Source organism: Euwallacea similis, chromosome 2 (genome assembly GCF_039881205.1).
Source record: "Euwallacea similis isolate ESF13 chromosome 2, ESF131.1, whole genome shotgun sequence".
Lineage (NCBI taxonomy): Eukaryota > Metazoa > Arthropoda > Insecta > Coleoptera > Curculionidae > Euwallacea > Euwallacea similis.
This window is the reverse complement of record NC_089610.1, coordinates 2,542,974-2,559,408: the sequence shown is the minus strand read 5'-3', so window position 1 is coordinate 2,559,408 and position 16,435 is coordinate 2,542,974. Positions and strand designations below refer to the sequence as shown.

The window sequence follows — 16,435 nt, the reverse complement described above, 5'->3', positions numbered from 1 at the left end:
TGATTAAATGGTTGTTCCTAAGTTATCTTTTTAATGGAGATCGTTGATAGATCATGATAAATCTTCTGTCCGAGATGTCCATAACTCAGCCGATAATTCCTGAAGAGGGATGAAAGACATGCAAATTCGCAGAGGGATTTTGTTTTTGGATAAGTAATTGTGCTATTTTGTTATTAGACAAAAATACAAATAATGTAAGAGCATAGGGATATGGTATATGTGATGATTGCTTCATTTATTCATTGGAATACATCTGAAGCGGTTTTAGATAGCAATGGATAGGCCTCTTTTACCTTAAATTGGTGTATGTTTTTTCTTTCATCCATTCCTGGACAATTGCAAATAGTGTGCAGTAAAGTATCATTAACTAATATACGAGCGTGCGGTAAGTTTTTCCTTATGAGCAATAAAGAAGCGCTAAAACTTAACCTTACAGAAGAATATATTAAGTTAATAAAATACACGCACTTAGCAAAAATATTGTATCTAACACGTGCGAAAGCGTCTTAATTTACGATTTCGACAGAAAAGAAACAGTTTCCACCTAGATGTAAAATCTACTGTTACAGCATTTTGTGAGATATGTTAACATATACTCAATCAACACTATGAAAAAGGTGTCAACAGAAACTGACATGGAGTTGACAAAAATCTTGTATTAGAGAATGTTCAAGATGTTCTGGTTGAAACTGTCAACAATTATTGTCGCAGCAGTTTTCGTTTATAGGCTTTTAAGGCACAGATGTTCCATGGAACTAACGTTGTTCTAAATATATTTAAAACAGGTCTAGTGGCTGATCTAGGGATATGATTGGTTTCTATGCAAAGCAAATCCATTGCTCTACACAGAAAACAGCCGAGGTTGAGAAAAAAAAGAAAATGAGTAGAGGCAAGGAACTTGAAAAACAAAAAAAATTATGCCACCTAAGAAAGGAGGAAAATGGAAATATTCAATAAGAGGCAAGTTGACACTAACCACCACACTATAAATGCGGGTTATAAACGACAACTACCATTCTAATAAACACCTGTGCAAGGAGATAATGAAAAGAGAGTTTGAGAAAGATGTAAAAGGCAAATGGCTCTAAAGCGCAGTTTTAGAAACAAAAAGAATTAAATAAGCTCATGAATAAGCTCAAAAGGTAAAAAGATTTTGAAAAATCCTCCTTTGGGTACTAAAGAGATCTTGTGACATTAGGAGAAAAGCAGAGATTTTGGAGAGCAGAAAGAGCTGGCAGCCTATGTGAGCACATGTGCGCCAAGAATTGTCTTTAACTTAGATTTCATATTATTCATGGGAGTTGTTTATCTATTTATTAATCTTTATTTGTTCAAACTATGAAGATACTCAGATCATACTATCCAACATGTTGGAACGTGGTTTAATTAAAAGGGTCAGTGAACTATTTTCTAAGATATTGGTTATGTCGTCTTATAGTGCTTAAAGAACACTAAAATTTGATAAGACTCTGCTTTTAAAAGAGCACCTGTAGTTCTAATTCGTGGCTTCATGATGTAAAACATAATACACATGATCGGCAAAATTGGGAATCCCAGGTTTGACCTCTTGGCTTCAAGATGTATTTTCTCCATCTTCAGTATTGAAATTTCATAATAAATTTTCTATAATTCGTTACTGGTTTCTTTCACAATTAAAACACAAATTTCTATCTTACATTTTTATTCTTTCAGAAATCTCTTGGTTTATTGTTCAGGAAGTTTGAAATGGACCTATTGGTTTTTAAAAATTGCAATTGGAATATACTGACGGATAAACCTATTAATAATGGACCATTTCCAGTGGGTGTGTGAGATAAGAGGTAGGGATAGTCGTGTTATCCAGAACTTATTCGAGCGTTTAGCTGTGACCTTTTTATGATAAATATCTATATTAAGATAAACAAATGTTTAGTGGCCGTAGGGTATATGAATAGGCATTTAGTAAGTTTTTTGGATCCCTCCAGATCTCTGCTTTAAATTGATGAGTCTTCAGCCTTAGGAATTTATGCTTTTTGTCCAATTCATTCCGAACTGGATGGTCTGATGGGTGTTTCAATATCTAGGAGTTTCTAATACTTATCTTTCAATTATAAATTTGAATTTTTTAAAAATTTTGTTGAATTTCAACATATTAATTTATCTTTTTAATTAATATAAATTGGAATGTTAATAATGCTGAACAAAAAAAGGTGGGTATCACCCCTTGACACGCGTCTATCGAATGCCGGAACACGTTGTCAGGGTGCTGCTGCGACGCATACGTGCACCCTATTAAAAATCAATACGTAGAAGAAAGACATGTTTTCAGAATATTTCCTAAACGTATATCTCTAGCATATTACATCATGAAATTAATCTAGACCAAATAGGTCGAATAAAAAACCTATTAATATAATTAAATGGAGATTTATTCAAGCGGAGCTGATAAACTAACCTCCACTATGGGCATATCATCTCTTAGATCACAATCTATAATGGAACCATTCTTCATAATCAAAAGATCGCCATCAGAACCAATACTGACCGTCAGACTTCATCACTTCCCTTTGCCTACTGGCCACAATAAATCATTTTGTATCTCGATGTTTAACAAGATAAAGCCTCATAATGTGGTTCTTCAAAGGCATTTGGAACGACAGGTATAAAGAAAAACACAAATCTGTCAACACACGGTCTTGTCTTGAATAAAACGTTAATGGGCGTATAAAATTCCGAAGGATGGTAGGGTGCCGGTACCGGCGTGATCCCTTTCACATGAAATTATGTTAATGAGAAGGTTGAGTGGTTCCTAAAGGTGGGGTTCAATAAGGTATTGTGTTCTTATAGCCTATAAGTGTGCTCAAGTTCTAATAAACTTTTGATTTTTTAAAAGAATTTTAGAGAGATTTTTGAGTGACATAATAGGATTTTAGTTTGATATTTGTGGAAATTTTTGATGATTTTCTTTGCGTTTCCCGCCATTTTTAGAATAATGAAGCAATTTTCGTGAGTGATGTTTATCTAGTTTTTTTTGTGGTTTTCGAGAATTTTTGAAGGTTTATTAGATTACAGAGATATTGTTATCAGAGATTGATTGGATATATACTGGGGATATACTTGATAATATACAAGACCAAAAGACCCCATAATAATATGAACGGCTTTTTGGCCTAAAAAGGAGGTATAAAAATATAGTCTTTCTACCCTGTATATTATTATACCTACTCTTTTTTTGAATATCTCAAGTTGTTGATCTCTGAATGTAAGGGACGTAATTTTGAATTTGAATAGTTAGTGGACTGCCGAAATGAGAACAATCATTTGACCCACGCAAAATTCTTAGAATATAAATACTCATCAAACTCAAATGTACCACAAATGGAGATAATATATTTAGTTCCGATTCTTCTTTATGAAGGTAGCCCTGTATACAATAAATTGGACACGTTTACTCGAATACCCTCAGCACTACTAACAATATCTTGAAAATGGTACGAGTTATGTATTCTAGTATTTGATGACTTGAGTTAAGGAAAAGAGCTAAGAAAAAAATAGCCTCTTGATATACAGGGTGTTTCAGAATAGTATGTCATAAATTTAAGGGGTGATTCTATGAGTGATTTTGAGAAAAAAAGTTTATATGAACCTAGGTCCGTTTTCGCTTTCTGTCTGAAATACAGGGTGTTAAACTTTGTTATATTTTTTATTTTATTTTTTTCCAAGTCCGGACCTACATTTAATATTTTTATCAAACTTTGTGGGCGTAAGTTAGGTGTAGAAACATATCTTTTGAGAGAAAAAGGAATTTTTAAATTTAAACAGTGGCGCTCCCAAAGCCATGGAAAAAATCGCATAATAGCTTCTTGTAACACTATTAGAAATACTCCGGGAATTTTTCAAAGAGTGCGCGATAATATGAGAAAAGGACTGAGACATGGGTCATTGCAGTCGGAGGACATTTTCAGCAATTTATTTAATTTTTTTTTGTCTGAATAGTCGTTATAAATTGCTACAAATTAAGTATTATCATAACTAATTTGATCGTTATTATAACATACAATGTTAACTAATCTGTTAGTTGTTTGAAAACGCTCGATGTTATAAAAAAATTCAAGAGACCATTTTTTTTAACAAAACGAACTAGAATTAAGAAAACGATTTTTGTTTTTTGAAAAAGCAGCGGCGTAACAGATTTTTCACAAAAAATAATCAGGGCCATGGCCTTGGGAACGCCACTGTTGAAATTTAAAAATTTGTTTGTCTCTTAAAAGAAGTGTTTCTACACCTAACTTACGCCCACCAAGTTTGATAAAAATATTTAATGCAGGTTCGGCCTTATTAAAAAAAAAACAAAAAATATAGCAAACTTTAAGATCCTGTATTTCAGACAGAAAGCGAAAACGGACCTAGGTTCATATAAACTTTTTTTCTCAAAATCACTCATAGAATCACCCCTTAAATTTATGACATACTATTCTGAAACATCCTGTATATGTAATACTTTTATTGATAAGAGAACTAATGGATGTGATAGTAAGATGCTCAGTTTGATGTAATAAGTTAAGTAAAAGTTTGGGTGCTGTTTCAAGCATAAGTTGTGGGAGCAAAGCGTAAGATACAATGGTTAATAAGTAAAAAGTTTCGTAACACACTCGAGTATTTGCCGCCCTCGCTTGCGGCTCGTGCATGACATTTCATCTTGTGAGTTTGACGGTAAAATGATACCTAAAAATCTCCAAAAAGAAATTAAATTTAAGACATTTTTACCTAATAGCTTTTGGCAAGCTACGAATAACTTTATACGTTTTTAAGGCTGTACCAATGTCACGTTACACTAACAATTTTTACTTATCTACAGCTGCAATCCATGAGATATAGAACCGTTGAGGCATGTAAACGGGTTTCTTAACTATGCTCCCTAGACGTTATTAGCTCTAATAAGATCCAGGCAGTGGGTTTAGTTGCATCTAAATTTAACCGCTGGATAATAAAAGCAAATCAGGCAATTCCCAGAATGTGTAGAAGGACACAGTTTATAACCCCTAATGCATATCCTGCACGATGTATTTGAATTGAATTTAAGATTTAGAGTTTCGTTTAAGGCTTCAGTGTTCTTCTTGAAGAAGACGTGGAAGAAGAAGAAGGTTTCCATGATGTGTTTGATTGCGAAGTTTTCCGAATGTATTGTTATTCAGGCCATGCAAAGCAGCACAAATAGAATCTTAGCTCTGCAGCTACTATGGATTGATTTATGGGACGTAGTAAGAAGGCGAAAGGCCAAAGAGAGCTACAAATCAAACGAGTAGCGCCGAATATGCTAATGTAGCAGCTGGAAGTATTCGAAATTGTTTCTTTTATTTGTCAACTTTGGTATTTTCGTTTGGAAGAGTGTCTCATATTGTCTTTAAGGAAAATGAAGAACAATATATCTTGTATTACAACAATTGGGAAACATTGGCTTAATGTCTTGGTTATAAAATGTGTACCTGGTTTATGATTTTTTAACAATAGTAATGAAATTGTGCTATTATGCACCGCATTGTTAAACACATGTCACAAACTGAAGTATCTCTTCCTATATGTTGACTTAGACTTATATTTCAAACTCAAATAAATTTTTATGTTTAAGTCTTTCAATTGTCTGTCTTATTTTGTGATTATTTATAGTCATTTCTGTTCTCTATCTACCTATAATACCCAATTGCAATCAGCGAAATGGCCATAAGTAAGATTTCCTTTCAAATTTCCATTGTGTAATGCCATAACTTACTTCATATTTATTGTACCTGCTTTTGTGAAAACGCTACTAACTTAAACTATTTGTTACACAAAATAAATTTTTCGTTTACTTAATCTCTTCATCCTAAAACCTAATCTATCTTTATCTATACGAAAATATCTCTTCTTTTTTGGTCTCTCAGTGAATGATGTCTGAAGTCCATTTGGCCATAAGATAAAAGAGAGATTAAAAAGTTGTTACACTATACGTTGACTTCTTTTTAAGTGTTTTAAAATGGCCTTTCGTGAATTGATGCATTAACTGTGTACTGCACGTGCAGAAAACATGTGAGACGTCAGCTATTCTTAGTCCCTAACTTTCCGGCCTTATGTTCTAGTTTATTAGCCTTTTTCTTGCCTGAAAATGAATTATTTTAGAGATGGTAACGATTTGTGGGTTTCTGTTTCCGGTCAACGTTAAACTTGATCCTTATTTTTCCTCTCCATTGACTCTTGAAATTTTCTCGGGAAAAACTGTTCTGAAATGTCGCTTTTAGCGGTACAATAATTGGATACAAGTTCTACTATTACATATAAACCAATGAAAGTAAGATTTTCCCTAGGATTTTATAGTAAATTCTAGTTCACATTAGGGTAATTAGATTAAATTCCTGACAACTTTAGGTGGAAAATAAATATTACATACCTGTGAACTACCTTGGAGTCTTAAAAAGTAGTTACTTAGTCAATTCTTAAATTTTCACTCACTAAACTTTTGTATATGTAAATTTTCCTTTTTTTAAAGGTTTTAGCCATTTGTTTGCACATGGAGTGTTTAGTTATTTAATAGTAGTCTTTGGATCTATGAGTTCATCCAACGATTTAGTTTGATATTCAGCAGGTGAATTTGAAACATCCCGGGAACTGAGGAAACAGGATGTTAAATGTTTTGAGGGATTTAATGTAATATTTAGGGCTTCATCTTAGTATGTACCTATTTTTGCTATTTTGAATTTTGGTACACACCCGCAAAATCAAGTTGAAAATGAAATTCTTTTAAATTCAAATTCTAAGATGCCAAAATCGCCTTTAAGTGGGGTCCGTCAACTATCGAAGTAGGATATATCGTATATTCGATCGTAAACAACACACAAGTATTCGAGGCGACGAAATTTTGCCACTTTTCTAGCGTTGAGCGTCGACATCTCGGGAATCCGAAGAGAAACTGCCTTAAAAATGTACCACAAATTAATCGTACCGATTATCTATATAATAGGCCTGCATATACCGAATTTTAATATCAAAGCTTCTGAGACAGGGGCAATGGTAATACCCATTTTAGTGATTTTCAAAGTGCTTTGAAATTAAGATGCCTCTAACTGCATTTTCAAGTTTCTAAGAATTTAATTAAAGTATAACATATTAATTCAATATAAGATCCACATCTCAGTCGACTATATCGAAAATTACACCTGAAATATTTAAAAACTTTCCAGAAAATTTTGATGGAGAGTACGTACTTTGTACCACTTTTCAAATTTATGATTGCCAATTTCTTGAGAAGCCGCAGAGCAATTGCCTTAAAAAGTAAATCATATTAATTGTCTCAACGAGCTTTATTAGTCTGTACTGGTTGGGTTGTAATATCCTTTTTATTTTTTGAAATATATGGTCGATTCCTTTTTTCGTGAAGTTTCTACGATTATTATACATTTTCGCCAATTCTTAAGTTCCAAAGACTCTCTTAATATAACTGGGTTCACGGATTATACAGAGTTAATCTTAAGTAGGAGTTTTCCTTTTAACATATCATAGACTTCAAAAAACTAAGCAAAATCTTCATATAACATTATTTTTTGAAATCTCAAAAACAACTGAAATATGCGGGTATGAAACTTTTAATAAACAAAACCTTTAATTATTATTATTCACTCCAGAACTAGCTACAAAAGGTGTTTGAAATTGTTGTCATTGGTCTCATTTACATAAATTGTCGGTTACTTTATCCTCGATTCTGTAAATACCGTTAGAAGAGATCTTTTTTCTCGAATTATTTTTGCGGCATTTTCTATCCATTCATGTAATTCTGCTACTGTATTAATTTCAGTCGTAAACACCAAACTTTTCATATAACCACATGAATAAAAGTTATATGGATTTAGGTCTGGTGATGTCGTGGGCCATCTTATTAGTTCATTGCGAGTTATTCTCTTGTTAGAAAATTTGTTATTTAAAAAATCACATAAGTTTCAAATTAGCGTGAGAGTAGTGTTGTAACTGTAACATACACCCAATGACATCCGTAAGGTACTAAAAAAGGATGGATTTGTAACAAACAAAAATGTATAAAACAGTTACCAGCATAATCAACTAATATCATTCAATTTCACGAGCTAAACTTCCTAATAAAACATACATAATATAAACAACAGCTCTTGCCTCGTAACCTCGGATAACCGATAAATAAAACACGTTAAGTGCTTAAGACGTAAATTATCGTGGACAAGAATGGCCATTCAAGATCTGTGTGTTGTTACCTACAATAAAAATACCTTCAATTTTAACCCACGTAGATTCTTCGAGTCCTATTTTTATTACCAAACGTTTTAATTTTACTAAAATAACTTGTTGGAGAATGCGATTTAATTGTCGACATGGAAAATAACGTGTGTGAGTGTCAAGAACTATTCGCTTTGATCTAGTTTGCTCTTTGCCTAAAATAGATTAATGTTTTTTTTCAGGTCACTACATCCAAATGTTCCATCCCACAACCAGCTGAAACATTACAAAAACTCAAAGGCCAGGATGAAGGCCACCGAAGCATTGGCTATTGCAATAGCCTTTGCCATCTTAACGTTAGCGAAACCCGATACAGTGTCAGTCATTCCACACGATGCCCATCCGGGCTACAGTGTTAAAAAGTTCAACGAACACTACACTCTAGTCAATTCTAGCTTTAGCGAATTCTTTACCATGCTCCAAGATGGATCTATAATGACCGTCAGCGATGTTAGTCCTCTGGTAGATCGGCCAGTCGATTTACTAGTGCTGGAGAATGATGGAAACACCACCAAGAAGCATTTGGTCCAGCTATGTGTTCTAGACAGGAGGAATATGCTTCAATTTAAAGATGATAGTGAAGAGATTGTGGGGAGAGTTGCTGAAAATCAACCTACAGGGACTAGAGTGGCTGGGCTATCACTGATTCAAGCTTTGGCTAGCCACAACTTTCCAGTGACATATAGTGTTATTGCTGGCAACCTTGACCAGGCTTTTATGCTCAGGAACAGCATCACTGGGGAGAATATGCCGAATGTAACTATAGACAACTCAGGGGGTGTGTATCTTGTGACAGCTCAAGTTCTGGATAGAGAGGAAGTACCTAGATACGTGCTGACTATACAAGCTAGTGATACTAGTGGCATAAATAAGGCAGTCACAAATATTGTGGTTGAGGTTCTAGATGAAAATGACAATAGCCCAGTATTTACTCAGAAAGTCTATAGATTTATTGTTGGTGATAGCTCGTTGGAAGGAGATAACGTCACTATGAATTGGAAGAGGTTTTCCCCTATAGGAAAAGTTGAAGCGACAGATGCAGATGGTGATAAAGTTGCCTACAGACTAGTAACTCCAACCAGCTTTCTGGTGATTGTGCCTCAAACAGGAGATCTTCTGCTCGCATTGGAACCAATAGAGGAGATGGAATTAGAGTTAGTGGTTGAGGCTCATGATATACGGATGCCCAGTAGGACTTCCCCCAGACCTGCTCAAGTGATCTTTCACTTTAAGCCTTTGGAGGAGTCTTCTGGTTTAGACTTGCAGAGTCTCGGCGAAGGTATGGGTTTGCTTTAACACATATTAAGGTTTTGTCATCGTTATTTTCTCTAGGTGAACACATACTTCATCGAGAGAAACGAAGGGTGACCAGAGCAGTAAGACCAACAAAGAGAATTGAATTTACTGAAACCGATGGTGACACTGAAGGGAAAGTGGTGTTTCAATTAGAAAAAGAGACTGAAAAGGAGACCTTCAAAATAAGGGACGATAATAGCTGGGTGGTGGTGGAGCCCAATGGGTCTGTGAAAGTGAGGAAGAAATGGGACTATGAAGAGTTGGGACCCGAGAAGACTATCGATTTTTGGGTCACCATCACTAATGCAGAGAAAGGGGGTAAGTTGTAATTTTCACTACATTGGTGTTTGTCGCATAACATTCGCAAAGAATAGGGGTTTTACATAAAGTTTGTTCGAAAAAAGAGATTTAACCATTAGTAGCAACTAATAAATATTTATAATCGCGGTTTATTTGACGATAGATGAATATAAAATTTAACACAAACGAATTGTTTGAAAATCCATCAGTTCATGTTTGTTAGTTTAAATACACATAAAACGAAGTTATCTGTCGTAACTTTTAACAGCTTTTTGATTAAATTATTATTTAAATTTTAGGGCAGAAATGAAATTTTCCAACATTATTGCGTTGTGTTTGATGCTTTAATATGAAGCTCGTGTATTCCAAACTTGCGCAATTTGGCACTGATTCTTTAGGACAAAATTTCTGTGCGTATTATGTTTGATAAAAACTTAATCTACAGGTAGACTGAAATATCTTCCTGACTGGGATGCAAACAAATAGAATGGGGATTCGGTGTCCATTGCAATGTGGAAAATTTATGTGTCGTAAATTTAAATGGAGAGAGCCCTAGAATGCTTTCCAAGAGATGATTGATTAATTGAGTTCATTATTCAACTACGAAATGAAATTAGTATGCTCACTAATTCAGTTTTTGTCATTTGTTCTATGTGGGAAAATGGCATGATATTTGAATATGAGAGGTACATATGTGTGAAAGAGCACAGCTAAACAAATTTATGGAGAACTTCCGGAAACTTGTTCAGTTTCCAACTATTCACTTTTTTCGATTTCTTCTATGACATGCGAATCAGTAGTTAAAATTGTATCAGATCAAATGAATATTTATTTTCCTTTAAAAATTATTCAAACATCAACAGTAATATTCATAGTATCACTTGTAATTCGTCTAAATGAACATAGAAATAGTTTATGGAAAGAAATATGCAAAAGTTTTCGTGTTATTGACCTGTTATTTGGTTACATGAATGAAGGATTACGTTACAGGCAGTAATTTTCTTACTCCCCTGGGAGTAAATTTTATTTTAGTCTTCAAAGTGCAACAAAGCTATCATTCTCTCTATTTTTAAGAGTGGTGATCCGGACAAACTTGGGGATTACAGATCTACAACCTTATCCCCATAATCTCTAAGATCTTTTTAAAATATATGGCTTTACAGACGCTGTGCCTCGTTCGCAGAAATTGATGTGTTTACTAGTTCGTAGTTTGGTTTTCAATTGTCGAGACTTGACCTTTCGTATTGTTGAATTATTTCACAAAAAAGTTTACAATGTGCTTTAGTCCGCTTTTGTTAAATGGAAAAGGATGATTTTTAAAACGTGTGACATGGATAATGTCCTTACATCTGAATTAACATTTTTAGGATTCACTACGGACCCACAGCTCTTCACAATGGTCGAGTTCCAAAAAGCTCTCTGGGGTCGTGTTGGCCATCAGAAATCCGCTGCTGTGCATTTTCAACTTTCTTATTTTCGGCAAATTTTTTTGAGGAATTCGATCCTGGTAGGGAGCAGATTTTTGAATCTAGAGAGTAATATATTTTCGGGAAATGACGTTAAAAGGATATGTATTGGTTGACATTTTATATAGCGTCACGGTTTTAGTTGTACCAATTTAATATTGTTGGAGTTTATATTATTTAAGAGTACACACAATATGAGACCAGTTTGTTAATTTTCACAGACACATGATGCCTTACTCGTTCCTCCTTCTTAAGGGCTAGTAGATCGATCAGTGTACTTTTAAATTTCACATGCAGATAATTACGATGGAAACCAAGTATTTGGCACATGCCGTTGTTCTAACCTCTTCATGCAAATATTCTTCTGGTGACATAGCAACATTTGTCTTTTTTGCATTAGACCTTAGGGTTAAAACTATGTTCCCAAAAAACGCCCACAACCTCGAATTATTCAAAAAATGTGACAACTCATTGACCTCCTTGAACCATTTAACATCCCCTAACCGTCAGCCACAAAATGAACAAGCAAATATAAACTGAACCTGGTTGAAAGCAGAGCGATAAAATAGAGTCGCTCTATTTATACCTGGGAAGATGGATTAGGTAAGTGCGTGACCTCTTTCGTTTTGTCAACATGCGAAAGACCCTTTTTAAAATATGGGGCTACTTAATAATTTGTCCCGGGACATAAACCTTTTGGAATGGATTTGATGTATTATTTATATATTCAGATTTAATCTGGCAAAATTCTTGACTTGGAAAAATCCCCTGTCATTGTTGAAATCTAAAAGAAGTCCCGCTACTGATCCAATTATTTCATCATTTGCTAGTTAATTTTTATCGTTCAAGTTTTCAAATTAAAAAATACTTAGTTGGAATTTTCCGTTTCGAATCGGAAGTTTCAAATTATAGGAAGATATAGATCGGAGTTAAGTTCAATAGCAAACTTTTTTATTCGATTTCTAACCCAGAAATAAATTGAAAACTATTCGAAAATCCAATATCGAGAGGAAAGCTACATAGATTTACTGAGTAGTTTTATTGCACTGATGTGATCTCTTGTTTATAACAGATATGTAATATAACATTGATTTTGTTATTTGAGGTTTTCCAAGCACAGTTATGTTTCTCCAAAATTCGTTTCTTTCATGTTATTCCAGAATGAGCAGTTTTTAATTGCATTCTTCTCTCTATGCTTGTAGTATTGAAACCTCCAATCATTTATTGTTTACAAAATCTAAACGGAAATTCGTTACAAGTGTTGCGCAATTCCATTCATTCAGTCATCACAATTATTGAAAAACACAGGCGTGCAATTAAGTAACATTAATGTTTGAATATAAGACTTGTCGGTTCATTTTACGCAGAGATTTCGGATCATTTATCTTTGAATGACACGAAGATACATCGTTGAGCATTTTTCAAATCTGAATAAATGTAAATAGCAGATTTGATGGATTATCGTACAGTATTTTGTAAAGAAAAAAATTACAATTCAAGGCTAGGACCCCGTTAAAAATTTATCCTAAGGGGTAAATTGTACATTAATGTATTGGTAATTTTGTAAGGGATGTAATGACCATGGAGGCCAAGAAAGTGGTTAATTACATGTTTGCATAATATGCATGTTTTGTTTTCTTTCCATAAACCTACATTGTGTTTTAGACAGGTTCAGTGATCCCGTTGGGTGTAAGCTATATAACATTCTACTGGCACATAGTTTTTACTAAACTTATAACTTACAAGCTTGTCCTTATAAGAATGTTTAGAAATAAATTACTTACTTAATTTTGGAAGATTTAAAGATTTAAGGAATAAATTTCCTTACAGATCACTTCCAGATGATTCTTTACTTTTAGTTGTAGCCTCATGGCTAATTTCGAAGCTACATTACTAATCTACGCTATCATCCATGGTATGGTTTCCTAATCTGGCTTCTCATTGTAGAACAAAGATTTCAAACTTCTCGTTGAAGTCAGTTACGGTTAGCCAAAAATCCTGAAAATTCAGGTCAATCTTGAGAAAATCTAATTCGATTTAATTCGTTTTAATCGAGAAACAGTAAATTCCTCGAGTAAATCCCTGAAAACTTTTCGTTAACGGCAGCTCTAAGTTGGCTTAAAATCGCTAAACTGAATTAGGTCAGTTTGGGTTAGTCAGAAGTCTGATAGTTTGTCATTTTGGGTAATTCTAATTAGTAAAGATTTCTCATTCGGGACAATTGGGACTATTAAAGAATCTTAGGAATTGTAAATAACATTAATTCTTAACCCAATTTTCTGGGAAGATAGCATTTGATTTTTTTGTCTTCACAAATTGAAGAATGTCGGGTCTGTTTCGTTACGTAAAGATATCTAGGGTAAAAGTCTAATAAGTCAGGTAGATATTGATTGCCTCAAAATCTGCGGAGAGAAATCATGTTATCTCATGTCACTTCAAAACATGTGATCTAAAATATGGTCAGAACAGATGTGTAAAATATCTATGAAAACAGATTAGGTTGGTTGAGCTTAATGCTAAAAAAAAGAAAAAAGCTGTTTAATTTAGGGAACTTAGTATCACCAGAAAACCAGGTCGTTTCAAGTTACTTTGAAATGTGTGAAAAAAGTCTCTTCAGATCAAAGGCATTGAAAATGTCAGGAAATGGTTCAAGTCAATTAAGTCAGTTAAGTTATTGCAAAATTACTTCTTAAACTCTCAATTTTTTTGTTTCTCAGAATTCAGAAAGACTTGTCCTTTTTCGCATATTTTTAAGTAGTTTAAACTAATCTAATTTTTCCGTTATATCTTTTTTAACACTTGATCTCACAGATTTTTTTAACTAATTGAACATACCAGAAATTTTCCGTATAGGGATGTGAAAGTTATCATGTCTGATGTTTTCTTTTTTTGAATATTGGAAAAGTGGATTGATAAATTGACACCTCCATTGTGTATGATCTTCATAGACATCCTCCTCCATTTAAAGAGACTAAGGTGAAAACCTTGACTATTATATTCTTCTAAAGGAATTGTTTCATATTGGAATTTAACCATTAATTTTATAGATATATTTCTTTTCTCTATCCTGTCTCTGGTCTGTTATACCTACAATTTGCATGATTTATATAAGAGAATTGTTCAGTTTGCTTTTAATCTTCGGTAATTATTATGGTGGTCTTCATTAGGGTATCGTAGTATAATTATGGTTATTATGATTCTCGCGTCGTTTTATACGTATAAAACTCCTCATTTACTCAGATGATTCAACACTTCTCGTTGTCGGATATTAGAAGTGCAATTACAGCTTTGAAAGTTACCGTAAAAATTAAGTTGTAATGTAATTTTTGTAAATTAAAGCAGCCTCCACAGTTCTTGCTCCAGTGTATGAACCAAACCTAAACTGGCCTGCAATGTTGTGCTTCTTTGGCTTAATATCATATTACTTAAGAAAAATATTAATAAATTAATATAAAAGATGTGAAGAATTTTTTCCTCTGTTATTATTCAAACCTGTTTCATTGCACATCGTTCTTCATTTTCTGTCATCATTGTTTTATGGTTCGTATCTGCTGGCCGCAAACGTTCAAGCGTATCAAACTGATTAACTATAATAGCCCCAATTGAAAAACCGACAATCTCACGACCATCACGTCTAGGCAGGACTGTTACAGGTGCTTATTTATGTAGGAAAAATTACACCGGAATTTGAAGTAATTTTTTGAAGAAATTCTATTTCCTCCAGTACTCACAGGCAAAACTATAAATCACTATCAAAATATTTCTATGTCGCATTCAAACGTTAAATCGGTTTATTTTATTGAATTGAAACTATCTTTTGAAGTGCTTCTGACTCAATTAAATTAGTCTCTGCCTACACAAATAAACACTGAATGAATATGCAGACTCAGGGTCGGCAAATCAGTTATTTGTGACTAAAAATCTATTAACTGTAGCTTAAAAGCAAACTCTTATCTAATCAAGTGGAAAACACATCCGTGACACAAGCTCCTCGAATAAATTTCAGGAAAATATCGGAGAATTTCCTCGGCAATTTCCTGGGCCAGCCTGCGGCAAAATATGCAAATTGAGTGGGAGAAAAGCCCAATTATCGGGCTTGAAGAAAATCGCCCAAGCGTGGAATAGTGTCTGCTTCTCCTGCATCTCGCATTCTTGTTTGTTTAGGTATATGTGGATTATTTTCTCTAGGTGTGGCACAAAGAAAAGAGCTCAATATTTTATATCCTCTAAAAGTTTTTTGTATATCGACACTAAACCTTCGACATTCGAACCCCATTTTCTCGAGTTTGTCAGGCAAAAACCGGATGAAAAGGAACTTTCTCGCCGCCAGTAACTGCATTTAACTTGACAAGGGCCCTTAGGTGTCAGTTGCCATGGCAATTTTCAATCGTTCTGGAAGGCTGATTAGGGGTCGTCTAGCCCAAAGAAAAGTTTCACGATTTGAGTGGGAAAAAACAGATATTTTTTTGAATATCCGATCAGATCACCTTCCATGTTAAAGATTATGAAAGCCCACTGTTCTCATTCTTCATTGAAGGCAATTAAAGACCCAGCTTGTGTCGTCTAGTGGGTGCATTGCATTCCAGTTTATTTTTCTATTTATAAAGCCCACAATTAAAGTTACGGTCCGTTGTATCCGGAGAAGGAGAGGCTATACAGCTGCGTTCTGTGCGTCTGCGGCAGCTTTTTGTTTATGATTCTTGTGTAAGCTTTCAAGTCCCCTCAATTCTTAATGCAATTATTACCTAATGAATTACTAATTCAGAGCTGAAAATAAATTCCAAGAAAAAAAAATTTGAAACTGAAAAACAGACAACGGTGCTCTCATTAGAACATGCACTCTTGAAATGCTTTCAAGAGATTATCCCGGCGACAAATATCTTTCATCGCTTTCGGTCGGAGTTTTTCTCATTGTTAAGAGGCAAGTCCTTTTGTTTATCGAAATTTTTAGGAACAGGCACGAGGAAAAGGGTGTAGTTGTTTATTAATGGTTGGGCTTTATTAAAGGATAATAATGACTAAGCCCCTTTTGGTAGTTATGGAAACACGGATAGGTACTTAATAATTTGTAATGGTGTTTTGTGCATTAATGAAAATGAGGAGTGAAGAAGATTATG

At 34.0% G+C, this 16,435-nt stretch overlaps 1 protein-coding gene across 4 annotated transcripts in view; it reads left to right on the top strand.

Moving 5' to 3' along the window:
* The window catches only part of CadN (Cadherin-N), a 286,639-nt gene that overhangs the window by 945 nt on the left and 269,259 nt on the right, over positions 1–16,435 (top strand). For all 4 annotated transcript variants that reach the window (XM_066405928.1, XM_066405931.1, XM_066405929.1 and 1 more), the window contains exons 2-3: positions 8,439–9,535; positions 9,589–9,870. In XM_066405928.1, coding sequence (XP_066262025.1) covers positions 8,503–9,535; positions 9,589–9,870 — 1,315 coding nt within the window. In that variant the 5' untranslated portion in view covers positions 8,439–8,502. The remainder of the gene's footprint in view (positions 1–8,438; positions 9,536–9,588; positions 9,871–16,435) is intronic.